Source organism: Oreochromis aureus, linkage group 5 (assembly GCF_013358895.1).
Source record: "Oreochromis aureus strain Israel breed Guangdong linkage group 5, ZZ_aureus, whole genome shotgun sequence".
Lineage (NCBI taxonomy): Eukaryota > Metazoa > Chordata > Actinopteri > Cichliformes > Cichlidae > Oreochromis > Oreochromis aureus.
This window is the reverse complement of record NC_052946.1, coordinates 17564709-17582036: the sequence shown is the minus strand read 5'-3', so window position 1 is coordinate 17582036 and position 17328 is coordinate 17564709. Positions and strand designations below refer to the sequence as shown.

At 41.6% G+C, this 17328-nt stretch overlaps 2 protein-coding genes across 2 annotated transcripts; one reads left to right on the top strand and one right to left on the bottom strand.

Annotated features, from left to right (window-relative positions):
• The first annotated feature begins 637 nt into the window (after window positions 1-637).
• Window positions 638-7302, top strand: ttll3 (tubulin tyrosine ligase-like family, member 3). The gene is made up of 13 exons (XM_031747990.2): window positions 638-780; window positions 1318-1355; window positions 1426-1544; window positions 1634-1802; window positions 2006-2061; window positions 2162-2290; window positions 2369-2483; window positions 2639-2755; window positions 2864-3044; window positions 4122-4270; window positions 5390-5633; window positions 5747-6182; window positions 6291-7302. Exons 2-13 carry the CDS (start codon window positions 1349-1351, stop codon window positions 7062-7064), a joined length of 2496 nt encoding a protein of 831 aa, XP_031603850.1. The 5' UTR covers window positions 638-780; window positions 1318-1348; the 3' UTR covers window positions 7065-7302.
• A 2299-nt stretch (window positions 7303-9601) lies between these two features.
• On the bottom strand, window positions 9602-13329 carry LOC116326613 (class E basic helix-loop-helix protein 40-like). The gene is made up of 5 exons (XM_031747962.2): window positions 12894-13329; window positions 12681-12744; window positions 12312-12419; window positions 11829-11952; window positions 9602-11633 (listed from the first exon to the last, which is right to left on the bottom strand). The coding sequence occupies exons 1-5, from the start codon at window positions 12962-12964 to the stop codon at window positions 10720-10722; spliced, it is 1281 nt and encodes a 426-aa protein (XP_031603822.1). The 5' UTR covers window positions 12965-13329; the 3' UTR covers window positions 9602-10719.
• Between the last annotated feature and the right edge of the window lie 3999 nt (window positions 13330-17328).

The window sequence follows — 17328 nt, the reverse complement described above, 5'->3', positions numbered from 1 at the left end:
TTAAGCTGTAACAGACGCTGTAGTGTTGCCTTCTTGGCGCACTGGCTTGAACGAACACAGACATTCAGAATCTGATTGATCCAGAATATACCAGAAGTCTTCGGACGCCACCGTGTGTTAAGCTGAAGCATTACAAGAAAGATCCATGCGTAGTAAATGACATAATTTATCACTGACGGCAGTTATTTACGATGTAGCACAGATGGGTTCCTTTAACTACACAACATGTTAATCTTTATTGAGAGATAAGAAGATAAAATTTAATTAACCAAATAAAAAGCAACATTTTTTGTTTGTTTGTTTGTTTTTTCCATCATTGACCTCAGCATGAACTCTTGTCTACACGTCACGTTGCAGAACACTGTATTGAATTTTGGCAAGCTGACCCTCTTTAACCACTTTGTCCATTCACACTGAATTCAAAGTGCAACTGCAACGGGATATTTCCACACACATATCATGTATGAGTGCCTTAATTGTCCTTGTGCTTGTCGCATACACCTGTAAGCCACGGTGTTTGCAACTGATAGTGTCCGATAAGTGATCCAGTTTCTTTAAGGCATGCCTCAAGGTGGTGGATTTTTCATCCACCAGCGTGGCGTCCTGTTTCTCCTGGACACTGTTGTTGGGGCAACTATAAACGGTCTGTGGGAGCATGCACGGTTGTTATGGGAACAGTGTGCGGCAGCATGAAGGAAGCCGGACTGAGCAAGTCTATGGACGCATACAGATACAGCCCATGCATAGAGCCGCCAGTTCAGTGAGGAAGTGACAACAGAGGTCTGTAAATTCATGTCCACTGTAAAATACCACCTGGTTTTATTTGAGATTCATTTTAGAAATATTCTTTATGCATTTTTAATCGCTATTTTAGATCATGGAGAGTTGGCTTATCAATCCACGGCTGGTCATGGTGCATACGTTTTATGTTTCTACTCGTGTGCGCGCACCTGCCCTTCTTGTGCGTAGCTATGCCAGTCATCACAACCTAAATCAGTTCAGATTAAGATGCCTGATTAACCCAATTTACATCCTTCTTCAGCTGCTGCATAGACAAAATTAGGTACCACATGCCATACTATTTATAGTAAAGCCTTCTCTATTTTTCAGCTGCAGGGGAAACAGTAGCCAACAGCATGTTTAGGTCTACAGTGAAAAGATATATTTGGATATTGGAATAATGTCCCTGTAAATTTGGATCTACTTATATTAGCTTGCTATTCATAGATCTGTATAATTTCAAATCCTATAATATGATGTAAAAATAGTGTAACTGGATGCATTTTTGCTTTCTCTTTCCCACTGTGCATTGGTCAGTTGAAAAGAGACCTACAGACCTCAGCAACAAATGCCAGGTAAGTCATTGTACATCTGCTCGTAAAAACATAATTAGTACTTCATATTTAAATCTGGAGTTTGTTCCAGTGTTACAATCCACAGTTGCTCCAGTGAATGGAAGGATACGATCCAGTGTACCTAGCCTGCCAGTGATCAATCCAGACAGGCTGAAAACAGCTAAAGCACTGGTGGACAAAGCTGTGAAGGTGATCATATGTAAAAACAGATTTTTATTGTAATGCCACAGTTGATTGTGTCATATTTTTTTCTTCATTTCTCTTCCCGTCATTCTCAGTTAAGGAAAGTGTTTTCAGTGCAGGGACCCTATCCAGTGATCCGTGCTGCATTATGGGCCAGAGGGTGGGTTGAACGTCGTTTGCCACATCCCGTCCAAAGATCACCTACTTACCCCTGCGATGAGGAGGAGGATGGTAATGATGGGCTGACCTGCAGTTATTTTACTGGTAAGGCCAAAAAGAGAAAGGATTGCCCCCCTCTAAGTGTGGGAATAATTAACAGAGAGTAATTGTAACACAAATTAGATGGATTTCCCTTCAGCTGGTAAACAAGAAATCGTATGCTGCATTACAGATGCTAGCCTCTAACACAGACCCCTTTATAAACACCTGTAACCATGCATGCATGCACACCTCTTATCTTGTGACAGAGAGAGTGGATGAAGGTGAGAAAGGGGAGAACCTTGATGACATGTATGACCTCATGGTAAGATAAGGTTTAGGTGCACCCACTAACTTAACACTGATATCTTGCCCAGTGTAAAGCCAAGGGATTTTTACTTGTGTCTTTGTTGTGACTCTTGTAGTCTCGCCTTGTTCGAAATGAAATAACGCATTTCTACTGGACGACACGACGGGATAACATAGACTGTCGCTCCTTGCGGCACGACCAGATGACCAATCACTATGCGAATGCTGGAACATTTACCACAAAGGTAAAACGTTTCTAATGATTAACTGGCACATACAGTTTATTTAGCTCTTTTCCTGCAGTGTAATTGTTTTGTTTTCAGGTGGGACTTTGTGTGAATCTGCGTAACCTTCAGTGGTTTGACACAGCTGATCCTGACACTTTCTTCCCAAGATGCTACAGACTTGGAGCAGAGGATGAAAAGCATGCATTCATAGGTCTGCTGTGTGGTACAGTAAATTACATATAACAGAAAAAAAGATTTTCTACAAGACTAAATGAGGTGTAATTTAGGTGTAAAGAATTTTTAAGATGACTTATGCCCTATCCAACAGCTTCTCTGACTGTTTTTCTCTTTTTTATGAACATAAAGAGGATTTCAGGAGAACAGCATGTACCAGCCTGCTGCGGTATGTGGTTGAGACAAGTATTTGGAGAAGAGATGAACCAGAGGGGGAAAAACAAAAATCCAAGAACAGTGTCACTGAAGGTTTAGAAAGAATTTCTCACACATAGAAATAAAAATGCTTATGATGCAAAGTTTGGACAAGGGGGAGTATAACGGTGCAATATTGTCTCTGTCTCTCTCTCTCCGCAGAGTTGGATAATGAGGAACATCGATCTCTTGGTCCAGAAATTATTAACACAGCCTTACACGTGTGTCAAGAGTTTCTCAGTGTTCTAAAGCACAGCGACATTGATGTAACAGCAGAAATCCCGCCCTCGGTGGAGGAAGCGCAATGGGCAGAGTTTCTTAAACACTACTACATGGTTGTGCAGTGAGTTGAGAGATTTTCTGGGTGCTTACAGGGTTTTTCTAAAAAATGCCATCAGGTTACACTAGTTTTATTTTCATTACTGGCAGTGGAAGTCTGCTTATAAAAATCAATATAGATTGCTAACAAATTTAAAAGGTATCTGAAACAGCAAAATTGGAGTTCTCATTAGTCAGGAGAACATCCCATAAGGGGTGTGTGTGTTCCTTATCTCAGGTCTTCTACCAGAGACCTGGGAGTTTGAGGGTTCTGTGCAATATCTTAGCTCACTGCACTCTTCTGGACCTCAGGTGTTGCGTCTGAAATCTGTTGGAGACCATCTTCCAGTTTACAGCTTACATACAGCTCCCAGTTCTCCCATTACCACTGGGACCACTTTGGACATCTGCTCTAGGTGTACTTTTCTATTTTCTTGTGCTCTTTCTTCCTGATGTTACTGTCCACTGAGATTGTCGCATCTATCACAACTATGGTCTTCTGCTCTTTGTCAGCCACCACTATGTCTGATGGATTGGCCAGCAGCTGCTTGTCTGTGTGGAACTTGAAGTCCCACAAGACCTTAGCCATGATGTTTCCAACCACGTTTGGTGGTGTCTCTCATTAGGACTTGGGAATGTCTGTATGCTCTTGTACACTATTCCCTCCACTTAGTTGTGCCTCCCAGTGTACGGTGTCCTGGCTTGCCTCTTACATCCTGCTACTATGTGCTGGACCTTCTCTGGAGCATCTTTGCACAGTCTGGGTCCTGTCGCCTGCGGTAGACTGCTGCATACATCCATCTGGTGCTTCCTGTGCTGCCATGATCAGAGCCTTTGTGCTGTCCTTTAAACTGGCCTTTTCTAGCTGCTGGAAGGATTTCTTCATGTCAGGTGCCACTTCTACCTGTCAGTGGTACATCCCATGCAATGGCTTAGTCAAGTCAATAAGTAAAGGTTGGGTTAAATATAGAATGACATGGTATACATGTTCAAAATACAGAGGGCATTAGAAAGCTACCATTCCAGTTCCACTACTATAAAATTACAAATATTGTAAATGATGCTGTATTTGCAATTCTAACAACAACATGTTTATATGCAGTAAAGGCAAACTGATCAGGGGCAGCAGTGTATTTGTGGAGCGTTGCCAGGATATGTTAACCAGACTTCAGGCTGTTTGCCCACAGCTGGACACAGATGGATTAAACAACATCTGGATCATCAAACCAGGTGCCAAATCAAGAGGAAGAGGTTAGGCTTTTTTCTGATAATTTACCTTCGTAATAGTTAATATGATACTTACATGGCAAGCTGGCTTTCTTTTACAGGTAAACAACTGTGAAAAATATTGAAGAAAGCAAGCCTGGTTTTGTTTTTCAGATCAGATCTTATTATAGATTATTTTTTAGATTTTCCTTTTTATTTGGGAGTTATATTACAGCAAAATAGAAAAAAAACACAGCACATACGTAAAAATTATATGTGCATAACAACATAGTCTGCCAAGACTACAATAGCATAACATAAATTATAGCATCAAGTCTTCTGTGCAAACTTTCCCATAAAATCATTTGAAAAAAAAAAACACCTATATATATACTATATACCCTATTTTACTAATTTTAATACATAGACAAGAAAGATGTCACTCTCTTTTTTCTACTTTCACTGTTTTTATTTTGAGACTCACATAAGTTTTTAAGCACCACTGTTTTCATCTCAACAAAGATATGATTTGTAGTTAAGTCTGGCCTAAGTGGAATTATATATGTATGTATAACTATTTTTCCTCTGCCTTCATTTATCTTTAGTAGGATGGGTGCTCACTTTGGAGGGCTCTTCTTATTTTTATTGCAAGTCATTTTTTATTACTTTCTGACAAATTACAGAGGACAACTTTGTCCAGGGATCATTTTTATTTGTTGAGCTGTCAAATAGTTTTCTGTCTGCGATCATGCTGGTATTGTTGGTCTTGGTCGCATTTCCTTCCATCTGGCTGCACACAAGAGGCCTTTATTGCACTGCACAGCAGTGGTAAAGCCAAGCCTTCTTTTTATTTTTGAAGTTGAAGTACTTTGTATTTCATTCTTGCCTTTCTGTCCATCCAAATGTTTCAAGAAATTAACTTGACCCATACTTTGAATGTATGCTGGGAAATTCGACATGGTATTGACTGTAAACTGGCATAGTGAAATTACTTTAAAAAGACTGGAAAGATATGTGATTCCATCATCAAACATCAGATTTGATTCTGGAGGTCATCTTAAACACTGTTGAATCATATAGTTTGTCAAAATTGCAGTTCTGATTTTGTGTTTTAATCAGCTCTGCTTTCTCTTTTTTCCACTTCCACACCCTCGTCATCATTAGGCATTATGTGTATGAATCGCCTGGATGAGATTTTGGCACTTGTGGACACTGACAGAGCACTGACAAAAGAGAGTAAATGGGTGGTTCAAAAATACTTGGAACGCCCCCTGCTGGTCCACGGCACAAAGTTTGACCTCCGTCAGTGGTTCCTTGTAACTGACTGGAACCCTCTGACTGTCTGGTTCTACAAAGAGTGCTACCTGCGGTTTTCCACTCAGCCTTACTCAACAAAAACTCTGGACTGGTCAGTAAGAGTTTTCAAACAAAAGACAAAAACTAAAGGTTACAGTTAAGTTTTACGGTGTCTTTTATCTAGAGTACTTTATGGATGTTCCCATTTTCTACCATTTTCCTCAGCTCAGTCCACCTGTGCAACAACTCCATCCAGAAGCACTTCCAGCCATCTCGTAACCGCCATCCAGGAGTGCCGGAGGATAATATGTGGTCCTGCTCACAGTTTCGCTCTTTTCTGCAGCGAGAGGGCCGTGAGACAGAGTGGGAGTCGGTGGTGATACCAGGCATGCAGCAAGCAGTGGTCCACGCTCTACAGACAGCCCAGGATTTGGTGGAGCCCCGCAAGGCAAGCTTTGAGCTTTATGGAGCTGATTTTATGTTGGGCAGAGATCTGAGGCCTTGGCTTCTAGAGATCAATGCCAGCCCTACTATGGCCTGCTCCAGCACTGTGACTGCGCGGCTCTGTCCTGCTGTGCAAGTCGACACGCTGAGGGTTGTGCTAGATTGGAGGACTGATCCCAGTGCTTACACAGGAGGCTTCAAGCTTATTTACAAACAGGTTGGACTCGCTCCAAAGCCAATTGCTGTTTATTTCCAGGGTATTTCTACTTAACGATGAATGCCATGGAAAATTTTGTGATTTGTTTTTACTTTATCACATTTCCAGGCTGCAGTTGAAGTTCCTCAGTATTTGGGAGTGAACCTGCTAGTGGAAGGAGCGCCCATAAAGAGATCCAGACATTACAGACAGTCTTTTATCTCTAACTCACCTCTCACTCATCAGGTCCATCCAGAGCAGTCATCTCAAGCTGTGGCTGAGCCAAGACACAAACAGTTCAGTCAGAAGCCACATGCAGTTGCTGATTTTCCCCTTTTAGGCAAGGAGAGCCAAGTGAAAAAGAGCCAGATGACATCTACATGTCCAAAGAGGGAGCACGATAGAAAAGCAGAACGTCAAAACACCTGCCCTGTTCGCAGATCCTGCCGCAGTGTGGCATGTGAACAGCCTGTGAGTGTACACACTGAACCTCAGAAGAAAGCACAGCGTTTAGGATTACGTCGCCGTGTCAGTGGGGCAACCCTGGTGCCAAGGAGTCTATCCTTTTCCTTAGACCCGGCGTGTTGTACATCAGAGGGTAAACATCAGTCCATTCGTCATCATGCATCACACACGTCCAAATCCCTCCTTTCCCAGCGAAGTTCTGAGCCACAACATAAGATTTCCTCCAGGGTCTTTCCGTCCCTCCAGGGTCCCCTTCCAACCCTGGAGGTCTTTCAGTTGCAACCAAATATCGTGACTGGAACTAACGTTTGTCATAATTCTGCTTTTTTATCTCACCCGACTACCCACAAGCATCAGTTATGTATAAACTCTCAAAGGCAAGTCAAAGCTAGATACAAAGGGGAGCTCACAGGAGAACATAAATACAAGAGATGTTGAGTTGATGGAGATGGAGCACAGCCAGAAATGCTGAACATAATTTACATTTGAATGGGCTGAAGCCAAATTACCAGAGTATCTGTTAGTTTATCTATATGCATGTCTGTACAAAAGTTTGGCCTTTTTATAGGATGTGGGTATTTCAATTCCCCACCAGGTGGCAATAAAGTTTCAATGATCAAAAAAAAAGGTTCAAGGTTTGGTGATGACAGGAAATAAGCAGAGAAAATCATTCTGGGTCCACAGACACACTGGTACATTTAGCAACAGCTATTTAATTGAGTGTTTCAGTGCTTTTTTTTATAAAAATAAAATTAAAATGTAAAAACAACTTATTTTTTTTAAGTGATATGGGTCAGAATAGTCTTTATGCCCCAAGAAGAAGAATGCTTACTCTACTGATTACAGTCATTTTCTCAAAACATTCAGACAATAACACACTTGACTGCCACAGGTTTAATCAAATTCATGTAAACTGTCTTTAACTAGATTTTGTTGAGCTGTGTGTTAAATAACATATGTGGATGAAAGTTTTTTTCATATGTTTTGTCATAATTTTTTAACTACAGCAGGAAACAACGAGAGAGGGATAGTCGAATATGACTTGAGAAAACATTGTATTCATCTTATCCACTAGTTTGTTATCCTGCTGGAAGCAGCCATCATAAGATGGGTACACTGTGGTCTTAAAGGGATTGACATAGTCAGCAACAATACTCGACTGGTACAGCAGCCATGTTCAGTGCTCCTGCATGCAAATATTTAATCCACTAATCATGTATGTGGCAGCAACTCGGTTTATTAGACATATAGACATGGTAAAAATGACCTGCTGAAGTTCAAAGCGTGCATCAGATTTAAGGATGATTTAAATTGACTTTGAAGGTAGCATGATAGCTGGTGACTGACTGGCTGATCTGAGTATTTCGAAAACTGCTGATCTGCTGGGATTTTCCCGCATAAAAGTCTCTAGGGTTTACAGAGAAAACAAGAGAATTTCTAGAGAGCAGCAGTTCTCTAGATGAAAGAGAGAAGAAGAGAAGAATGGCCAGACTGCTTTGAGCTGATAGGAAGGCAACAGTAACTCAAATAATTCAAATAAGCACTTGTTACAACCGAGCTAAGCTAAAGAGCATCTTTGAAAGCACAACACAAACAAGTCTTTGCAGCAGATGGCCACACTGGAATTAGTACTCAGTCATCAAAATTGGATAAGAAAAGACTAGAAAAACATTCGCTGGTCAGACTTTGGTGTAAACAACATGAAAGCATGGATCTATCCTGCCTCATATCAATATATGTGTGTGGTGATGGTGTTGTAATGGTGTGGGAGTTATTTACTTGGCACACTTTGGGCTCTTAGCACCAACTGAGCATCATTTAAACACCACAGCCAAAGTACTATTGCTGACCTTGTCCGTCCCTTTACGACCACAGTGCACTCATCTTCTGATGACTCCTTCAGGGGGATTACAGGTCATGTCACAGAGACCAGATCATCTCAAACTGATTGCTTGAACATGACTTTGAGTTCACTGTACTCAACTGGCCTCCACAGTCTCCAGATCTCATTCCAATAGAGCACCTTTGGGATGTGCTGGAACAGGAGATTCACATCATGGATGTGCAGCAAACAAATCTGCTGTAACTGTGTGATGTTATCATATCAACATAGATGAGAATCGCTGAGGAATATTTCCAGCACCTTGTTGAATCTATGCCAAGAAGAATTAAGGCATCACTGACGGTAAAAAGGGCTCAACTTGGCACTAGCAAGGTGCAAATAACAAAGTGGGTGGTGAGTACATGTACAATGGTTTTGCTTGCAAACTCATGACATCAATAAAACATGCAACTCCTCCTGAAACAAATAAATGGAAATCAGCTTCAAGGAAACTAGTTTGAAAGATATAAATGACATTTAGGTGGCTGGTCGTAATCTCAAACTGTAGTTTATATAAACAAACCAGCAACAGAATGACTAAGCTCAGAAAAAAGGGCACTGGAAAAAAAAAAATGTGTAGGTGGGAAGTCAAAGATGTTGTGACTGGCACTGGGCTTGTGTTGAACTGCACTGAGATAAACCTATAATTGGAAGTGCTATCGCATAGATGAAAAATGTGATTGCACAACACAGGAGGTAGTGGTAGCATTTTTTGTAAATTATACTGCTACATGTTTTGCATGTCTCCAGGAGGTAAAGCGCTCTGCAGGGAAACTAAATACAGAGGGGTGTGTCACAAATCCGGAATAATCGTATTTACTATCGTCTCATACAGCCATAGTGACAAGATGCAGATGTATTCTGACTGTTGCTTCAGATGATTTACTGTAGCTGTTTATACTTGTGTGTTTACTTGTGTTTTTGTATTTGAGTCCACAGACGGTTAACCAGCAGGAGAGCCATGCCACAGATCTGCCATTACATAAGTGTTCCCTGTGACGTGAATGCTGTGGTGCTGTAAAACCTCTAAAAAGTATTTCTTTGTTTTCACACACATTCTCACTCTCTTTCGTACATATACGGTCAGAACAAGTTTCCACGGGAAAAAAAATACTTTATTAATACACTTATATCATGTATATCAACAATTATAGACAAAATATTTACATCAAACATCTTTCATGTAGGTCCCAAAATATAAAATCTCAAGTACCTCTTTCTATAGAAAACTAGTCTTCTGGTTAAAACGTTTACATTCACTTCCTTGCTCCTTTGTCTCCAGGATTGATACATAGTACAGAGAATTAACATCTGAGATTTATCAGCTTTTCACAAGTAAAAGGCAACAGCAAGCACAAACACCGGGTTTGACTTGAGCAGAAACAGATGTCGAGTATGCAGACCAGGTCCAGCACAGTGCTACAGTATGTACACAGTTTCTGAGTACACGACGTACATTGTCCACACTCTGCCCTCCTCATATACCTCTCGGGGCAGACAGAGTGCGAGAAGGTATCAAAAATAGAAATGTACAATAAATCTATGAACAATAATTACAGAAAAATCCATCTTAGGCGTCTGTTTAAATCATAAACGACACTTCTCTCATTCAGCGTGGCCATGCGGCGGCCTATTCCTTCATCCACCATGTGGTGTACCCTCGCTCATGTCTGTACACATTTGAGGGAATCCTTGTATTTTATGGTGCCAGTCATGGCTGAAAGGGCTTTTTTTTCCCCATCTCAGTAATCATAATGGTGAGCAAAGGACATAGGCGACAAACTTTGGGTGGCAAATTATCGCTAACATTTGGTGCAACACGTTCTAAATTACAAAATCGCGAGTGAGATGCGTCAATGTTCATCTGTGTTTACACTTTAACAGCAGCAGCTAAAACATTTCTTTCTTTACATTCAACCATATGTGTGTTTATGTGTGCACAGGGCAGATCCAGTTTATATGATACATATATACCACTGAACACCGCTGAGCATTTGACATTCAACCAGAGCTCTGCATTCCTCTCAGCGTGGAAGGATGCTGCTCTCACCTCTCGCTCTCTCCTTGATCATTTCTACAAGTCCTCTTATTTGATGCTTTACCCTCCAGGCTGAGGAAAAGAGGAGATGAGTGATTATGAATTATGGAACAGCTCAGTCGTGTTCTTGAGAACAGGGCAATATATCGGGGCAGTCTTTTCGCCTTTATCTCTCAGTCTTTGGTTTCCAGGTTGAGGGGTGGTACTTGCTTGAGTGCCTGAAGGAGAGCAGGAGAGTCCATGGGGGTCTGAGATATGGCTGGGGCCGGAGAACCTCCCCGGGGAGACAGCACAAGCTGAGGTGGGCCGGGCCTTTCACTGGGTATGGTAGGTGATGAGCTGCTCATGCCAGGGTAGAGCATTGGCATGGCCCCAGGGTACCAGCATTTCTCAAGCATTGGTAGGTAAGCTGCAGCAGAGGGTGGAATGAGGTAGAAAGGCATGCAGAGGGGATGTGGAGGAGGGGGTGGGTGGTTAGGGGATGCACTCATGTAACTTCCATATCCGCTAGAGGATGAAGAAGTTGATGATTCTCCGCCTGAGAGCAGCTCATCCTCAGACGACTCCACACGGGCTCGTTTGTGGCGCGGCTCGTCATCCTCCTGCTTGATGCTGGAGTTCTGCCTGTCAGCCAGCAGTCGCTTCTGCTGGCTCTCGTGAATGTAATAATCTGGATGTCCCTGCGGTGCCCCAGATTCGGTTTTCTCAAGCTCTCCTCCATAGCCACTGTCTGTGTCTGTATCACTGCCGCTCTGCTCGCTGCTTGGTGAAGCGTACACCCGCTGGATGACGGGCACACAGTTCCTCCCATAGCCCTCGCTGGGCTTAGGGGCTAAGCTGGGAGACATTTCTTTATGAGGTTGGTAGGCAGGGATTTCCTCGGGTCGAGGGCTAAGAGGGGTGTGGGGTCGGGCTGGACTGTGCAGCACCTCTACAGCTAACTTGTGAATGTGGCTGATGACGTGGGATGGGGTGAAGTCTCCGTCAGTCTTGTGATTAGCGAGATACTGGAGAATTTCCTTGGCACACATGTGGAAGCCAGAGCAGAACATCTCCTCTGACTTCTCCTGGCTGATGGGAGGCTGCTCTATAAACACATAAGGAAACAACACACTCAGAAATCTGATATAGACTGTGACCTTCTGTAAACAGCTGTAAGTGAAGTTACTTTTCAGTGGTGCAATTCTGCATTCATCTGCGTAATTTGCATTCTGTCTAACAAACCCATCCTGCTCCTCATGTGTGTTTGTTCGTGCTTGTGCAAAAATGATCTGCAGCTCACCGATTTGCATGCCGTTCTGAAGAGCAAGGATCTTCTGCTGCTGCTGCTCAAGAAGAGAGGTAAGAGCTTTCACGTGCTTGAGCGTAAGCTCTAAAACCACAGCCTTCTCCAGATGGCCCAGAGTCTAATGGAGACACACGCACACAGTCAGCATATCCTCACCTCTTATATAACACGCAGAAACCAAGCAGAAACACATGTACACATCACCACATGTGATTACTCTGAAATAATTTACAAGACACGAATTTATGGAAATGTCATTTGCATTAAGGAAATCAACACTTTGAATGTAACTTTTTAAAATATACACTCGAAACAACAGAATCTAACAAGAGCACGTTCTCTTTAACGTGGGCCGTCATCGGCTTGAGCTGCTGACGCACTCAACAAAGATGTGATACCACTAAACAGCCACTAGATGGTGCGTGCCGCTCAATACAGCCAATCCCATTAACCCTCCCACCTACACTATGAACTTACAGTTAGTTTCAGGTGCTCGGGTAATAGATCTTTTAACTGGGCGATGCATTCGTTTATCCGGTCACGTCTTTTCTTCTCAATGAGTCTGTGAGGCAGCTTGTAGGTTTCCTAAGAGAATAAACAGATATATTCCGTAAATTTAAGTGAAACGAGAGCACACAGTTCTCCATGACCAGAGGCAGATACACCGATAGGGAGGAATCCAGGAGTTATGTCATAGTAGAAACTAGGTCAACCATTTATGGGACTATAGACCAACTCCTAGTCTAATTCCTGGATATTTGAGCTCTATGGTTATTACTTAAGTTTACCAATTTGCAATAAACAGCCACAAACACGAACACACACACACATACACATAGAACGGACCTTGCTCTCTTCTCCTCGCTTCATTCCCCGCCTGGGTTTATAAACATACATTGGGAAATCCATCCTAAAGAAACACAAAAACAGCGCACGAGTAAGGAATCAAGTCATTTTGACGGTAAAGTGCACAAAACTATACATTAGGTGCATTTTAGGTGGAGGTAAAAAAGGGGGGGACACAGTCTGGGAAAGCTACATCTCGAAAGTATAACTTACCCCTGCACGTCTGACAGTTCAGCCTGATGTTTGGACAGAGGGGGTGGTTGCGCGCTTGGAATTCGCTCCATTCTTTGTATTCCAATTTTGCTGTCAAAACCGAGGTACTCTTCCAAAAGCACTCAGAAATAAATACGCATTTATTTACGCGCTCTATCAGCACTTGCAAAGCAATTTGTAAATAAAAAAAGAAATGATAAAATGCAACGAAAAATGCGCAGAATGCGTCAAAAAAAGGTTTAAATTGTGTAATAATTTGTCATTTTTTTAAAAAACAAAACGCTGTAAAGTTAGTTCCTGCGATCTCCACGCCGTGGTCCCGCAGCGGTGAGGAAGTCAAGCCTTGGTGGCGCGCTGGGAAAGTGGGGGAGGACAGACCGAGGAGTTAAATAAACCCTCTGACTCTCCGCTCAGACTGATCTACCTCTGTCACATGAGGCTCACGTGTTAAACGGCGCTGTATCCTCGGCGAAAGGACTGCCCACTCCCTACAGATGAGGCGCCTCAGTGGGCGGACGGCGGATGACGTCAGAGCGTAGGGCGGGGCATGACCGATCCCGTGTACCACCATGCTGAAGTGTATGGAAACAAGGCTGTGCGCCGGGGAACGTGCTGGCAGTGAACCAGCGCAGGAGTTCAACAAGCCCGAACCTCGCGAGGCGAGTCGGTGTGGTACCTACTACCGTTTAAAAAAAAAAAAAAAAAAAAAAAAAAAAAAGGGAACACAATAAAATTAAAAGAGTGTAAATCGTTAAAGGCACACAATCTCACGTACGACTGCAAAATAGCAAAAAATATCGGAATATTTCATCAAGGGCAATAAAGACACTTTAAGCAGCTTTTCAAACGTCACGAGCTCTACACTAAAGGATAAAAGTTCACTTTATTAATCATTAATCTCATGGAGATAAACAGCTTATTGAATCTGCAGAAGAGGAAAGAATGAAATTGTCTCGTGTATCGATCTGTTTGCAGAACGGTTCGGTCACGGTGGGAGAACCACGTGCACCTGTGCGTGGACGGCTGTGTGGAGTCCGTGTTTACTGTCATGAGGCAGTGCCGTCTGTCACGTTGATCTCCTCATGGCCCCGGGATCCTGCTGAGCGCGCGCGGGGCACATCCAGCTCATCCAGGCACACGGCGGCTGCACCTGTCCGCTGCAGGCTGCAGGCACACTTTTAAAACGTGCTTCTTCATTGATTGCATTACTCGCAGAAAAACGAAACGGTATACAAGGACTGATGTGACGACATTTACATTGCAAACAGGATTTTGCTCATATTTTTGCATTTACTAAAAATATCCTCAAGAACTCTCATGTAATGTTAAAATAAGCAGCAAGGTACTTTTTTTTTTCTCTCACGCAAGAGTAGCTCATAAAATGAGGTTTGATGATGATTTTAACAAACTTAATACACAAGGGTATTTCCACATTTAATAGGAATAATAGGGGTCAGCTGCAGCTTAAGGAACGGAAATATGAGAACACACCAACATTCAGTAGGTGTCACATGTCAGACGAAAACAGGAACGACAGCAGTGGCATTTTGGGGTCACTCAGCAACATACAAGACATGAAAATCATAAATTGTTCATCTCGTAGTTAAAGACACTTCAAATTCAAGGCACATTATAAAACCACTGTGAAAGAGGTTTAGGGTTTTCCCAGTTTTCACACCTTCTTTTTAACACAGCAGCAGCACATTTAGTAAAATCTATGGAGAATCAGATGAAGTCGTGCACGTTTTTGTGGGTTTTTTTACATTATGAAGCTTGTTGCATTTTAATCAGTTGTTTTACTCCTGACAAAAACAAAAAACTAAACACGATTACTGTGTTTAAGAGCTCATTTTGTCTCCCTGCCTTGCTGCTAAAAGCACGCTTGAACTGTCCGATCTTTCTTATCTAGCAAAAGAAAAAGAAAGTTGCAGATGCCAAACATGCATTCATAACATCAGAAGGCATTAGCTCTGAAAGCTTCACTTAAATGACACAAATTTTAAAAGAATCCCGAGTAAACAGATGTTTCATTGTTTCAGATAATCAGGATCCTTCACAGTAACTGGTAACAGTCTTTATTTCCACTAAAACCCTCCAGAATCTCTCGTCCTGTGACCACATCAGTGATTTTATCAGCTGTTCCTAGATACTTTTCCTAGACTTTGGTGAAGTGGGGCTCAGTGATTGGAAAACAACCATAATGCCGGTCACATCCCAAACTTTTATAAATAACCATAACGATGGAAAGCACCCTACAGGCAGTCTGGGAACATGTAACACAAGTACACCCTGTTTTTTGGGTTTTGTAATGTAATGATGCTTTTTCCTCTTACAAAAATGTTTGAGCTTTAGGTAACAAAAATATTGTTTTTTATGTGATACTGTGAAACAACTGAGAGAATGTCAAAGGCTTTTTCAACAGCTTTTTAGGTGACAATATATCAATGACAAATAGAGACGAACACTCTCTTAATCTGAAGCGTATATTTAGAAACCTTACTTGTCACTGTGCAAAGGTCTTGACTCTCACCCCTCATTTCGTTATAGTTTAATCCAACAGCCTGGCTTTCTTGTAATTTTAATAAAAGTGGTCATGAGTAGTATTTTTCAGGCTTTCTGCAGGTCTTTGGAAATTTTTTGATTTGGACATTGGCTGCTTTTTCACTCCTTTTCAGTCTACTCCTTATACCTGTCCATTTTAAGAGACATTTGACACTTAAGACTGACCTATCAATCATTCATGTGTAAAGGCACTAATGCGAGACATGAACCAGTGTTGCGTCTTCACACAACAAACAGCATAGAAAGGAACCCATTTTAAATTGTATTTTTATGCAGTGTTATGAGCAGTGCATCCAAAAAACAAAAACAAAAAAAACAGTTAATTTGTTGCAATTTCTTCAAGTTTAAAGTTGAATTTATAAAAATGCCACAGATAACAGTTTGACAAGCAACAAGTGGGATTTTTGCACCAACAGAATGATCCCCAAGAGCTATTACATGGAAATTTGAAGAAACTGGACAAGTGAAGGGCAAAAGAAGAAGTCCCAGGCCTAAAACAACAACAACAAAAAAGCACCGTCAGAGTTTGATCCACCTTGCAATGCTATTTGGAAAGTGTCAGATTAGCAACGGCTTCATTTTTCAGCATGACAATGATGCCAAACACACCGCGAGTGCAGTAAAAGCATACCTGGATAGAAAACACTCCGTGGAAGACTATCAGTCATGGACTGACCTCCCCAGAGCCCGGACCTCAAGATTATTGAACCAGTGTGAGCTGACAGAGAACAGGATAAAAGGCAGCCAAAATCCAAAGAAGAGCTTTGAATGTCCTTCAAAAAGCCTGGAGAACTATTCCTGAAGACTACTTCAAGAAATTCCAATAAGGCTTGCCTAAGAGAGTTGAAAATAAAGGTGTTCATACCAAATATTGACTTGCAAACTTGTTACGATTGTACAAACTATGTTTTTGCCTCAGAAACTGCATTTCTGTGTGTTTGCTGCTATAAATAGCTGTAACCATTTCTCATTTTCCTAACAAAATATAAAGAAATTAAGGGTGGCGCAATACTTTTGTGCAGTACTGTTCAATTTCAATGTTCAATGCAAATACAGGAAGCCACACAAATTTTAAACTCTATAAATATTCTGCCTGTAGAAGGATGAAGTACAAAAAGATCAAATGAAGCCTACAAATGTGCAACCCATATACGCGCAGACATTTCCCCATGCTGTATGATAATTGAAGAAGTGCACTTCCTCATTTTTAGAGGACTTCGGATAAGAGATAATCTGCGGCAATTCCCGATTATGACTTCTGCATGTTGCATTTTTTTCAAGCTCACTGCAGTATCAAAGTGCATGGCTGTGACTTAGGGAATTACCAGATCTTCACTTCCTTTTGTGTCACATTTGTAGATGCAGACATTGTTTTCAGCAACCATATTTGACACACTTATTTATTTAAATAGACTCCAAGAATGCAATGTACAGTTCAGACAGAATCCATCAGTAAGTATAAAAGTTGAGTTTGGTTTAACAGCACTCCAAATTCAATCTAGTAGTTTTTTCTTTCTTCACATTAACATGAACACAGTCTTTGTATTCTTTACAAAGTGACCAAACAAATAGCAACGATTGCTTCTGTGCTACAGAAAATATCAGTGCTTCAATCTAAACGGGTTTAACGAAGATTAAGTAAGTCAGTGCAGACATATCAAGGATAATGAAGATAATGTTGTTCCCAGAAATCTTTTGTGTTTGGATCTGTGGTTTTAACGAGATCCCATATAAATCACATTGTTAAATACATCATGGACCCAGTGTCAGGGTGAAGCAGTCGCAGGACTGCTTCAGCTCTCTAGGAAGTCCATAATGTTCATTGTACAAAAAATATTTCTAGAAAGTTGTAACGGGTCAGAATTATTTATCT

Coding starts and splice junctions, on each gene's coding strand:
- LOC116326613 (XM_031747962.2), bottom strand. CDS start 12,964: ATGGAGCGAATTCCAAGCGCGCAACCACCCCCTCTGTCCAAACATCAG. Junction 12,745..12,893: donor GAACTGTCAGACGTGCAGGG/GTAAGTTATACT, acceptor GTGTTTCTTTAG/GATGGATTTCCCAATGTATG. Junction 11,953..12,311: donor CCGAGCACCTGAAACTAACT/GTAAGTTCATAG, acceptor TGTCTCCATTAG/ACTCTGGGCCATCTGGAGAA.
- ttll3 (XM_031747990.2), top strand. Junction 1,545..1,633: donor TGGTGGACAAAGCTGTGAAG/GTGATCATATGT, acceptor CGTCATTCTCAG/TTAAGGAAAGTGTTTTCAGT. Junction 4,271..5,389: donor TGCCAAATCAAGAGGAAGAG/GTTAGGCTTTTT, acceptor CGTCATCATTAG/GCATTATGTGTATGAATCGC.